At 30.6% G+C, this 12,597-nt stretch overlaps 1 protein-coding gene and 1 long non-coding RNA gene across 3 annotated transcripts; one reads left to right on the forward strand and one right to left on the reverse strand.

Moving 5' to 3' along the window:
• The first annotated feature begins 2,894 nt into the window (after window positions 1-2,894).
• LOC101255154 (tubulin alpha chain-like) lies at window positions 2,895-4,904 on the forward strand. Of its 2 annotated transcripts, XM_069294566.1 has the most exons (5): window positions 3,021-3,209; window positions 3,312-3,546; window positions 3,638-4,008; window positions 4,103-4,552; window positions 4,638-4,904. In XM_069294566.1, the coding sequence occupies exons 1-5, from the start codon at window positions 3,117-3,119 to the stop codon at window positions 4,785-4,787; spliced, it is 1,299 nt and encodes a 432-aa protein (XP_069150667.1). In that variant the 5' UTR covers window positions 3,021-3,116; the 3' UTR covers window positions 4,788-4,904. The 2 variants fall into 2 exon arrangements, with proteins under 2 accessions (XP_004232226.1, XP_069150667.1); XM_004232178.5 differs by having other exon boundaries at window positions 2,895-3,209; window positions 4,103-4,904.
• Window positions 4,905-5,069: 165 nt separating this feature from the next.
• Window positions 5,070-6,077, reverse strand: LOC101254960 (uncharacterized). Its single transcript, XR_182457.5, has 2 exons — window positions 5,579-6,077; window positions 5,070-5,279 (listed from the first exon to the last, which is right to left on the reverse strand). It is a non-coding gene; the product is annotated as an uncharacterized lncRNA (long non-coding RNA).
• Window positions 6,078-12,597: the final 6,520 nt, after the last annotated feature.

Genomic DNA, 12,597 nt, shown 5'->3' on the forward strand with positions numbered 1-12,597 from the left:
TTATTTTTTACTAGTATAAACATTGAATAATTTTATCTAATAAAGTTTAATTAGACAGTTGAGAATAAATTACCTTGCAAGACGAGAAGATGAGAATAGGTTGAGTTTACCTAACAATAGTTTTTATTCGGTGTACGTGTATTTATGTTATAAAATTTACTAGATAATCATATAAAATTTACTAGATAATCATAACTAAAATATCTATGAATTCACATAGAAATTCATAAACATTAAATGTTAATTAAATTCGCTTATAATAATCTAGTGTTCACTATTTTTACTGAAATTTGAATATTGATCTCTCGTGATTTAATTTTCACACAATATTATTGACAACCGTGTCACATTCTTAGTTGCCTTGATTCTCATTCTTAAAGAAATCAATAAATTTAGTACAAAAGGGTTAATATATTATAATGTTTTTATAATATAAACTGAGTTAAACTATCAGATCATGAGAAATATGATCTGTTCTTCATCATAGTAAACATTTAACTATATATTAGCTAGTGTGAAAAGAAAAGTAGGGCGGGCGTCAACAAACGGTGTCCGTTGTTCAAGTAATTTTTTATAATTAAAAGTTTGTTCAATAATAAAATTTAACAATATGAAATTAATTAAGAGATGACAAGAGATAAATGGTATGCTAATTTATAATCCTAAATGTAGTTGGGTGCTCAAGAAAAGATGTGATTATTGACTATTAGGGTCAAGATTAGAATGATAGTAAATAAAGATATATATATATATATTATTATAAGGAACAAAAAACCATTTTGTATTTGAGTAAAAGGATTTATTAATCAAATGAAGTGGCTTTTGTTGTGTTGTATTCACTTTTGGAGACATAAGATCCGTTTTGGTGAAATAATTTATACTAGTTTAAGCTTCTTCTAATTAGCTAGCATGCCCACCAGAGTACTACCCATGTGCTATTTTTGTGGATATTATCCTCCTTTCTCCATGCAAAGATTTCCACTTATCCTTCATCTCTTCAAAATTCCTTTTTAACACTAGAATTACCTGATATTCGTCGCTGGCGAAAGGTATAAGATAACTAGTATTTCTTAAAATAAGTTCAAGGTATATGAAAGGTTTTCTGAACATCATAATCATAAAGAAAATTTTGAGAAATAATGAGTATATAGCTCATAGATATTAATAAGTAACATTTTTACTTCGTCAGTAGTTAAATAATATATTCTAATTTAAGTTCTTTATAATATTTGATAAAGAACAATCAAATTTTAATTACTTGAAATATGCACTTTTGATTTACTTTCTTGTGAATAATCACAAATTTCCTAGAGATTAATGGTACGTTGTACCATTTAATTATTGAGTGTATGTTAAGTTTACATTGTCACTCCATGTTTGGAGATAGTAATTTATTTGTAAAAAAATAGTCTAAATTGAACACAAGGGACCAAAAACACAGATTTTGATTAAATAAATTTCAATCATCCATCATAAGGATCAAAATTAGGATTCATTCATATTTGAGGAACCAAAAGTGCTATAGCATCTCTTTTGTGTTTCAAATTAAAAAGAAGTTTTTGCCAATATTAGAACAACAAATTGTATCTTGTCAAAGTCCAAAAAAGATCTTCAAGGAAAAAACGATTTTATTCAGCATCTTCTCTTACTATATATGTATTCCAAGTATTTATTTTTTTCCTAAAAATCTTCCAAAAAACCTCAACACGCTAAACCAATATATTTTATTTTATTAAAAACAATCCTTTTTAATTTTTTTTTTTAAAAAACTTTACCAAACAGGTTATATGTCACTTCCTAATTTTTGCATGCAATCTTATGAAGTGATTTGGTTGATGAGGTTAATTACATTAATAATGATTCGGTTGATCATTCAATTCATTCCCTTTACTCCCTGCTGAAATCTAGGCTAATAATTAAGCTAGGAAAATAGATAAAACTATACAACAAATAAAATTAAAAGGGACTTTGATAGTAATCATATAAATGATTATAAGAGCAATGAAAATAAGAAGGTGAGAGTAATAATGAAGGACAATGATATATAAAAAGTATGAGTTTGCAATGGGATTATTAGAGACAGAAATAAAGACATTTGGACCACAAACATAGACAGTGAAGCTAAGTTCATTTTGTGTGTTGGACCACAACTACCTTTTGTTCTAATGAGGTCTATATGGATACATTTAATTAATTCTGGTAAACTTTCCAACCTAATTCACATATAATGAACATGAGGCATACTGGATATTGAAATCCCTCAATAACATCTCAAAAGTTAACATGGAATAATCATGTCAAAATAGTTTAGGCCTTATTTGTTAATGAATGGTCACTAAATTACTAGAAATTGTGTTAATATTTTATTTAGGACAAATTAATCTTCTCACATCAGCTCAACAACAACATCACACACAGTGAAATTTCACTGGTGGAGTGTTTGGAGAATAAAACCCCTTATTCCTATTTGAGGGATAGAAAATTAAACTATTTCTGACATACCTTATCACGACATAGCTTTGTTCCAATTTTTTTTATTTTTTTTTTGTTATTCATTTAGATTAAGCTTCTCTAATAAGTTGGAAACAATTAAAATTTGAACAAATAAGAATGATAAAATATGATGAGACAATGACACATCAATTGTACCATAATTTTAAGCATGTTAAATGCACAATCTTATGTCTCTTCACTTTTTGCTCACCAACAGTAATAAGTAAAGAGAAATACATTGTCTAATCACTAATGTGTGTGAGAGAGAAAAAAAGGTTATTGGTTTGGGCTGAAATCCAGAAGATTTGGCCCAATAGAGAAAACTAATGGGCCCATTTCTTATAGTTTGATGAGCTCGGTCCAGTATCGTAAGGCCCAACGAAACCAAAAATTCAAATTTTCCAGAAAACACGTAAAGGAGCGGCAACGGTCACAAAACACAGCTGGAAAGAAAGCATTTCAAATTTCAAAATTCCACCGGCTATAATTCCTTTTTCCCTCTCCTATATAAACAACCCATTTCTTGCAAACCCTAGCTCCTTATTCAATTTACTCTTGTCATAAATTTCATCCATTTTCATAAATTTTCGAGTTCGGTTTCTGCAATTTTCTTACCTAAGAAAATGAGAGAGTGCATCTCCATCCACATTGGCCAGGCCGGAATCCAGGTCGGAAACGCCTGCTGGGAGCTCTACTGCCTCGAACACGGTATCAAGGTTGGTCCCCTTATTACTCTACTTCAATCGATGTAGTCTTATTTGAAAAAAATTTTTAGTTAATTTTTGTATTGACCGGCTTGTGTTTGATAATTTGTCTAGCCTGATGGACAAATGCCCGGAGACGTCACTGTTGGAGGAGGAGATGATGCTTTCAACACCTTTTTCAGTGAAACGGGTGCTGGAAAGCATGTACCTCGTGCTGTTTTTGTAGATCTGGAACCTACTGTTATTGATGAGGTGAGGACCGGAACTTACCGTCAGTTGTTCCACCCTGAACAGCTCATTAGCGGCAAAGAAGATGCTGCTAACAACTTTGCCAGAGGACATTATACAAGTAAGACTCGATCCCTAACTTTTTTCATCTTTACATATAGGAGTTATATTTGTTCATTTCGTTTTTGTTTATTTGTTAATTTTGGTGACAGTTGGGAAGGAAATTGTGGATCTGTGTCTTGATAGAATAAGGAAGTTAGCTGACAACTGCACTGGGCTTCAAGGATTTTTGGTGTTCCATGCTGTTGGTGGGGGTACTGGTTCAGGGCTCGGTTCTCTGCTTCTTGAGAGGCTTTCTGTTGACTACGGAAAGAAATCCAAGCTTGGATTCACCATTTACCCTTCACCTCAGGTCTCTACTGCTGTAGTTGAGCCTTACAACTCTGTGCTCTCAACACACTCGCTTCTTGAGCACACTGATGTTGCTATCCTTTTGGATAATGAAGCCATTTATGACATCTGCCGTAAATCTCTCGACATTGAAAGACCTACTTACACCAATCTTAACAGGCTTATTTCTCAGGTATTTTATTTGTAGCATCACACTGTTTTCCTATTTTGAAATGATTTGTTTGATATATTTATGAGATGGACTAAAAAATTGGTTGATTCTGTAGGTTATCTCATCGCTGACAGCTTCTCTGCGTTTCGATGGTGCTTTGAATGTGGATGTAAATGAGTTCCAAACTAACTTGGTTCCATACCCAAGGATTCATTTCATGCTTTCCTCATATGCGCCTGTGATCTCTGCTGAGAAGGCCTACCATGAGCAACTTTCTGTTGCTGAAATTACTAATACTGCATTTGAGCCATCGTCTATGATGGTCAAGTGTGACCCACGCCATGGGAAATACATGGCCTGCTGCTTGATGTACAGAGGTGATGTTGTGCCCAAGGATGTGAACGCTGCGGTAGCCACAATTAAGACTAAGAGGACCATTCAGTTTGTGGACTGGTGCCCTACTGGGTTCAAATGTGGTATCAATTACCAGCCACCAACTGTTGTCCCTGGTGGAGACTTAGCCAAGGTGCAGAGGGCTGTTTGTATGATTTCAAACTCGACTAGTGTTGCTGAGGTCTTCTCAAGAATTGACCACAAGTTTGATTTGATGTACGCGAAGAGGGCTTTTGTTCACTGGTATGTGGGTGAAGGTATGGAGGAAGGAGAGTTCTCTGAGGCTAGAGAAGATTTGGCTGCGCTTGAAAAGGACTATGAGGAAGTTGGATGTGAGTCTGGTGACGGTGAAGATGATGAAAATGAAGAGTATTAGGTTCATTTCTCCATGTATTTTGCTTGGATGATTATGTAGCCAATGGTCTCATTGGTACCTAAAATTAGAAGTGGTTCATATTCAGTAGGTTCATGTATTTGATTTAACTTTCTTCTGAAAACTTACTTTGCTATTTTCAACTTCTTAATCTCTCTGTTGTCTCATCAAATATCCAATTATGTCAACTAATTTATTGGAAGTCATCAATTCTTTCCAAATACATTGATGTTGATATATTCACCATACTAACGTACGTGTTCATTAACTTTTTGTAAATTGACGGGTAAGTAGTCACTACACTATTCTCATAACGTTGCTTATCAACTACGTTTTTGGTATTTCAATATTTTAATATACATAGTGGAGTTGGAGATTCCGTCTATTTTCTTCCTACGTATTGTACATCAAAATATACATAACGGAAGTGATAAGATAGTAACTTCATCTCCATCTCTATTTACGTCATCCCTTTTTCCTCTAGGCGGTGCTATGGCCCTATCCCCAAGCGTAGTTTTTAATCTTCCTGTTCCAATCAAGCAGAGTAATAATTAATTAACCGGTTAATTTACAAGATTTTTCGTATTCTACAAAGCGATGAAAGATTCTACAGTAATAAATTATACTACTACTAATCATTCATCAACAAGTGGTAATTCAATTGAATTTCAATAGAAGAGAAAAAAGTCCATTAAAACCCCTGCCGGACGCTATATTAGAAATTCAAAGACCAGTGAGTACTTGTGCATTCACCGCGTTTATAAAAAATTGTCAAATTTTGAATCCGTCAATGGAAAATAAACAAGAAAGGATAGTCGAACTCACCTAGTTAGCAGACTTGATTGGCGTTTTTCCACCAAGTGGTGAAGCAGGCAACATAGGCCTGGACAACATAAAAACAGAAGCAACATCCTGATCAACAACTCTCTCCCTAAGCTTCTTAGCTATATCTTCCCCAAGCTGTGAATCCTCTGCTCTAATTCTCATAATTTGGCTATGAATATATGCATTCATTTTGCTAGCACGGCTATACTCAATCTCTCTTTCTTGATTAGTCTCCATTTGTGAGTGTTGATATATCATTATGGATCCAAATTTATATCGAGGAAAAAGGATAGATGAATATTTGAGGCAAGCAAGTGATGGTAAAGAAAACAAAACTATGCCGCTTTGTTTTGTCATGGTTATATTGGGAGTATTTATACTAGTTATACATGTGTCCTCTCTTAATTACAAATGATAATCATAAAATTTGTGCTGCATCGGGAAGCTGACTTACCTGTTGAGTTACGCATTTTAGGTGGAGCTAAAATTAAGCCTTTTTTCATCTTGTTGACACGTGTATAGCCATTTTTTAATTTACACATCTACTTCATTTGTTGACAAGTCATATATGCTATCTCATCGTCTCATTTTAATTGTGATTTGATAAAAAGATTTTTTAATTAAAAAGATATTAAAATATTATTCAATTTTATAATCTTAAATATATATTACTTGTAAAATTAATTTATTTCAAGCTCATTTTATAAACTAACAAAAGTATTATTTAATCTATTCATATTTCAAAGTTCAAACTAGTAGTTTGAATATAGTTGACTAAATTGACAGGTTATATTGATTGAATTAAACAAATAGCATCTTGATTTCACATATAGATTAATCTTTTTTTAATTAATAATGGAACGTCTATTCATGAAGTTAATCCCTACATTTGAATATAAAATAACATGTGAGGACCTTGAATATAGCCTAAGTGGGCTACAAATATTGGATGGGAGGTCTATATCGAATCTGCACAGTCCCAACAGAGTTGCCAAACAATCAAGAAACTGATGAAGACAAATATTTTTACAATAATTCAACTACTAGTGGTGTCCAAATTGCAAGGTAATTGCAATTATGGGTGGGTCAATGTTCATACAAGGATTTATACGTGAGAGGAAATTGGAAAACAAGTGGCATCTTTTTTAGCTATGAAATAAAAAAATTAGAATATGATAGATATTTCAAAATTAGGCTTTAAATTTTGACAATCGCTCTCTATAATATATCGACATATTTAGATTACCAGACACGTGGAATTATTGGAAAGTTCAAAAAACTTCTGTTCTTAGGCAATTGCGTATTAACCTAATACTGGTAAATCAAGTCATTTGTTACCGGTTGATGTTGTTTTTGTACTTTGATCATAGTACGTTTTGTTATAGTTATTGTTCAATGATAAGTATATTTGTGATGATTTTTCTTTCTATTTCATGACTGTTTTGATTTAGAAATAAGGTTTACATATAATTTATTTCAGATTTCGAGTTCATAAAATGATTTTTTTTTTAGTCTGTTTCAAAAAGAATTATCTATTTCTTTTTTTGGTAATAACTTTTCACGTGACATATTTAAGATCACAAAATTAAATGTCAATTTTATACATTTAACATAGCTTTAATTTAACATCACAAAATAATTTCTTTTTTTATTTTTGTAAACTTCGTGCCAAATCAAATTAGACTATTGCTTGTGAAACAGAAAAAATATTGAATATGATAGATAAAATGATTTTCCATCAAACTCAAAATTGTTCAGTACTCTTCATCCTCTTTCTCAATGTTCATTGAAATGACAAGCAGCAGCCACCTTAAAAGTAGACTTTAGGATTCTATTGGTTGATGACTATTCAATAATGCATCTAAAGAGTCTTATCTTTTGATGAATATATTTATTTATTGTACCTAGTAATAGTAAATTAAAGTTACGTCGTCGACCAATGTTGCAGCTACAGAAGTCATTTACCAAAATATTTGTATATATTTTATATACGGATCGCAGTTTTTATGTCTCTTTCAAGGTATCGTAGGAAATTAATTTGGCAAAGCTATGGATAAACGGTCATGAGATTGCCACATAATATACCAACAATTATGGGATATTAGGCACTTTACCAGCACAAATTAATTAAGGCTGAAAATCCATTTATGTGATTTACTGAAGTTTGAATGTTGGGTTACCGTGTTATATTCATCATGCTCTAAAAATTCAAGCGATAAATCAAATTAAAGTAAATCTTAAAATAGACTAGAATTGAGATAAGATGAAAGTCACTTTAAAAATAAATTATGAAATGCAAGCTAAAAAATTATAAAATTATAGCACAATCCATTACTTTTTCTTTCTTTTTAGGATTGAGGGGAATAAAAACAGAGGATTGGAAATTGTTCCCTTCATAAATATTTAAACAATAGGGAAAATTAAAAGTTTACGCAAATATATATTAGATAATTAGTTATTATAATTATAGTTTTTAGTTAATTATTGTGTACGTTCACTCGTTAACTTTGAAAAACATCATATATATATATATATATATATATATATATGATGTTTCGAAACGGGAAGAAATTAGAATATAATTATATCTCTATATTTAGAAACGGAAAGAAACCTGAATATGATTAACAGTGCACCGCGAAGAGCATAGAAATGTCTTATACTGTTTCTATAAGGCAAAGGAACCACCTGTGAAACTAGGGTCCGAATTAAGCTAGAGCATTATTATTATTTTTATTTTAAATTTAGCTTAGATATCATATTTAGTGGATCCGAAGTCTTCAATCCTGATTTGGACTGGGGTTTCGAGTTTGTATGATTCAGAATTTGTATAACGCAATTTGTATAACTTTTGTATAATATAACGCATGATTAAATTTAGGGAAGATTGTATACAATAGTAATGTGATAACCTAAAATAAGTGAAGTCGCTAGGGTTTGATTTAATTGTGTTTCATAGCAAACGTTTGCAAAAAATTGTCAGGCGCCTCTCTCCCAAATATCTCGCTCGCCACTCTTCTCCAATCTCTCGCTCGCTTCTTCACTTTTTATACAAACACAAGTGTATAAAAATTGTTTCTAATTGTATAAAGCAGAGAAAATTGTATAAATACATATATTTTTGTTCCCCTCTCTCCCCTCTTCCAGATCTCGCTCGCCACCCTCGCCTTTCTCACTTATACAAACAAAAGCGAAATGTATAAATTGTGTTTCTGTTTGTATAAATCGTGAGAAAATTGTATACACACATGCAAATACATATATTTTCGTCCTATGCACTTATGATTATACAATAAAAATACTCCCTTGCCCAGTTTCTTTCGCCTTTCTCTCTTTCTCGTTTTATACAATTTTCAAATTGTATCTAATTTCTCTCTTTCTTGTTTTATACAATCCGATTCAATTGTATATTCCTTGTCAAGTCTCTTTTGTCTTTCTCTATTTCTCATTTTATACAAATTCAAATTGTATATAATCGTTCTATACACTTATAATAATACAATTCGTTTTATACACTTCGTTTCTATACAGTTCTCTGTCCAAATATATTTCTCTTTCTTGTTTTATACACTTCGTTTTATACACTTAGAAGCTTTACAGCTTCCTCCACTCACCTCCACGGGCGAATAGAGTCTACTAGACTAGCCAAGAAAGAGTGAGGTAGACTATATTCTAGGTCATTCGGAAAGGCTCCGTATAATTTTGGGGTTGCTTCAACTGTATATGTATAGCGAATTATACAGTTTCTATGTTTCCTATAGAGCACAATTATGCAAACTTTGCTATAACATACAAATATGAATTTTTTTTATTTGTTATATGTGAAAATTGCCCTTAAATTTATTGTATTGACTATTTCCGAAAATTCTCCGACTTATAAAATGGAAATAGCAAAAGTCCATTATCCACCTGATATTCTACCAGCCCAATAATTGGTGTGGGCCTACGACAGGAAAATTGGATTATGATCCACAAGACCAGAACATTTCAATGGGAAATAACCCATCTGTCTTCCATTGTTCCTTGCTATCCATATACTTATAGCTTTTATTTAGAATAACTTATAAAAATGTACATTTAGGAGGATATTGAAGTTCAATAACAAAATTGTGTCAAATTTTAACCGCATGTTATTAATTTATTATTATTATTATTATTATTATTATTTATATAGTAATCTTACAATGTATTAAATAAGGTATGATATATTATTATAACTGTCAATCTTTTATCACGTCTCTAGATCATACGAAATGCATATCCCATTTCATTCACGTAATTCAAAATTAAGTTGTATTTATGAATGTATTTATAAATCATAAATATAATATATTCACTAAATACAAATTATAAACGTGTTCATGAAATTTTTAATATAAAGAGTTATTTTTTTCTCGCTGTTTTTTTTATATGTTTTCTATTTTTCTATTTATACATTAATACAATTGTAATTACAATAACTAAATAAGGAAAATGTATTACTTGTACAATTAGCACGTGAATTCAATGGTGTTTCTATTTATAAAACTTAAAGTAATAATATATCAATTGTATATAACTATGTATAAGAATTTAATGTATTAATACATCAAACAAAGTAAAGTAGTACAATTTTAGCATATGAATACTACAATTTGAAAAATGCATGGATATACTATTGTTAAACCAAAAATGAATACACCACTACAATATACATATGAATACATTGTTGTTAATAAGAAAAATAGAAAAACAATAGAATGTGTAGGTATCAAAGTGAGTAAGTATTCGACTGTATAAAAAATTGAAAAAACCAACAAAACATCAGTCTCTTATTGGTCAGTTTTTCCTATAATACTTGAGGTTTGGTGCTGACGTAGGTATTTGCTTATTTATAAAAATATAGTATTAATGTATCTAACTATACTTGTATTGGCTAATCAACCTCTCAAATTGGATATATTACTTATGTATCCAAATATAATTGTATTCACGGATCATTTTTTCAACTTGTGTGAGTATTATAATACAGTTATATATGTATATAAATTTGACAAACAATAAAATTCTCTCTCGACACTCTTTGCTAACAACAGTAACCTAGAGGCTCCACTAAACTTGGGGTATCCCCGAGCTCCATCTCATAGAGCCACTAGGGAATCTCTCATCGGCGCACCGGGACAAGGAGAACAATCCAATAGTAGAGGTGACACTCATCGCAATAAGATATGCAATTCCTTCATGGAAAGAAAAGTATAAAAGCAATATAATTTTTGTGAAAAACAAATTCATCAATCAAAACCCTATAAAAATAGATGAAAATAGACGAATACAAATAAAAATTTCATAAACTAAGGGAAAAAATCAATTAGAAAATATGTAAGTGAATTCAAATCACAAAAATCGTTACTAGAATCATACAAAAGGGTCTTGAATTGAAAGAAATTTAAGGATATTGATGAAAGAGAAAAGTATTAACGAGGACATAATTACTTATGAGTGTTATAAAAACTTTCTCAATTTATATATATATATATATATATATATATATATATATATATAAACTGATTGTTGATATATAATTAAATTTGCTATTTATTGTTTAGTTATATTCATATAAAATAATAAAAATAAACTATAGCTATTTATTTCAAATGTATATTGGCGTTTGCCATATTCTATAGATTTTCCTCTTATCTATTTATTTTGATCAAATCTTGATTCCCCTTATATTTTATATTCATAATTAGTAAATTTTAATTAAAATCTCAGATATGGGAATGAAATTGTATATCGTATCACCCTTTCTAATTTTTTAGGCAATTTTCAATTTTCATTCACCGTATCCTCTCTTTCATTTCAATTTATGTTCTTTCTTAAATATCTTGTTCATATTCCTCTACTAGCCCAAAATATCACGAATATTACGTAAATTTTTCGAGATTAAAATAAATTTATTACATTTGATTCTTTGTTATTGATATCTCATATATGATGAAGAAATTGTATAATGTAATTACCATGTGTAATCTTTTGATCGTCATTCATTCACTTCATAGCCTCTCTCGTTATAATTTAGGTTCTTCCTTAAAATTTTGTGTCAATATTTTTCTACTAACTCCAAATATCTCAAATAAAGTTTACATCATTTGAAATAGAAACAATATTATTGCGTTTGGTTCCCTATATCAATATCTCATATATGAAAAAGAAATTTGTATATCATAATCACCTTCTGTAATCTTTTGATCAATTTTCATTCACTTCATAGTCTTTCTCGTTGCAGTTTAAGTTCCTCCTTGACTTTTTGTGTCATTATTTCCTTATTAACACCAAATATTTCAAATTAATTGTAATTTTTCGAGATTAAAAATAAATTTATTCTATTTAATTTCTTGTATCAATATCTCATATATGAGAAAGAAAAGGTATACTATAATCACCCTAGGTAATATATTGATCAACTTTCATGCACTTAAAAGACTCTCCAATTGGAATCTAGATTCTCTCTTGATTTTTTGTTTCAATTCCCTATTTATCTAACATATGAGAATTAAATTGTATATCGTATCATCATTTATATTTTTTCAAACAACTTCTTCGTTGTGTTTGATTCCCTGCATATATCTCATATATGATAAGAAAATTGTATATCGTATCACTCTCTATATTCTTTCAGGCAACTTTCGTTCACTTCATTGCTTCTTCCATTGCAACCTAGGTTCTTCCTTGAACTTCTTTATCGATATTTTCCTGTCAGCGCCATTTGTTTCGAATAAACTGTAGCTCCTTTGAAAGAGGAAATAAATTTGTTGCGCTTGATTCCCTGTATAAATATCTCAGGTATTTTTAACCCTCTGTATTTTTTCCGGGTATTTTTATCAACTTCATCGCCTTTTTCATTGCAATTGACACTCCCGTTAGCGCAAAATATTTCAGATGAACTATAACTCCTCTGAATTGAAAACAAACTTATCGCGTCTGATTTCTTGTATGAAAATTTCACACAGAAGAAAGAAATCATATAACATATCACTCTG

Source organism: Solanum lycopersicum, chromosome 2, assembly GCF_036512215.1.
Source record: "Solanum lycopersicum chromosome 2, SLM_r2.1".
In the NCBI taxonomy this organism is placed as follows: Eukaryota; Viridiplantae; Streptophyta; class Magnoliopsida; order Solanales; family Solanaceae; genus Solanum; species Solanum lycopersicum.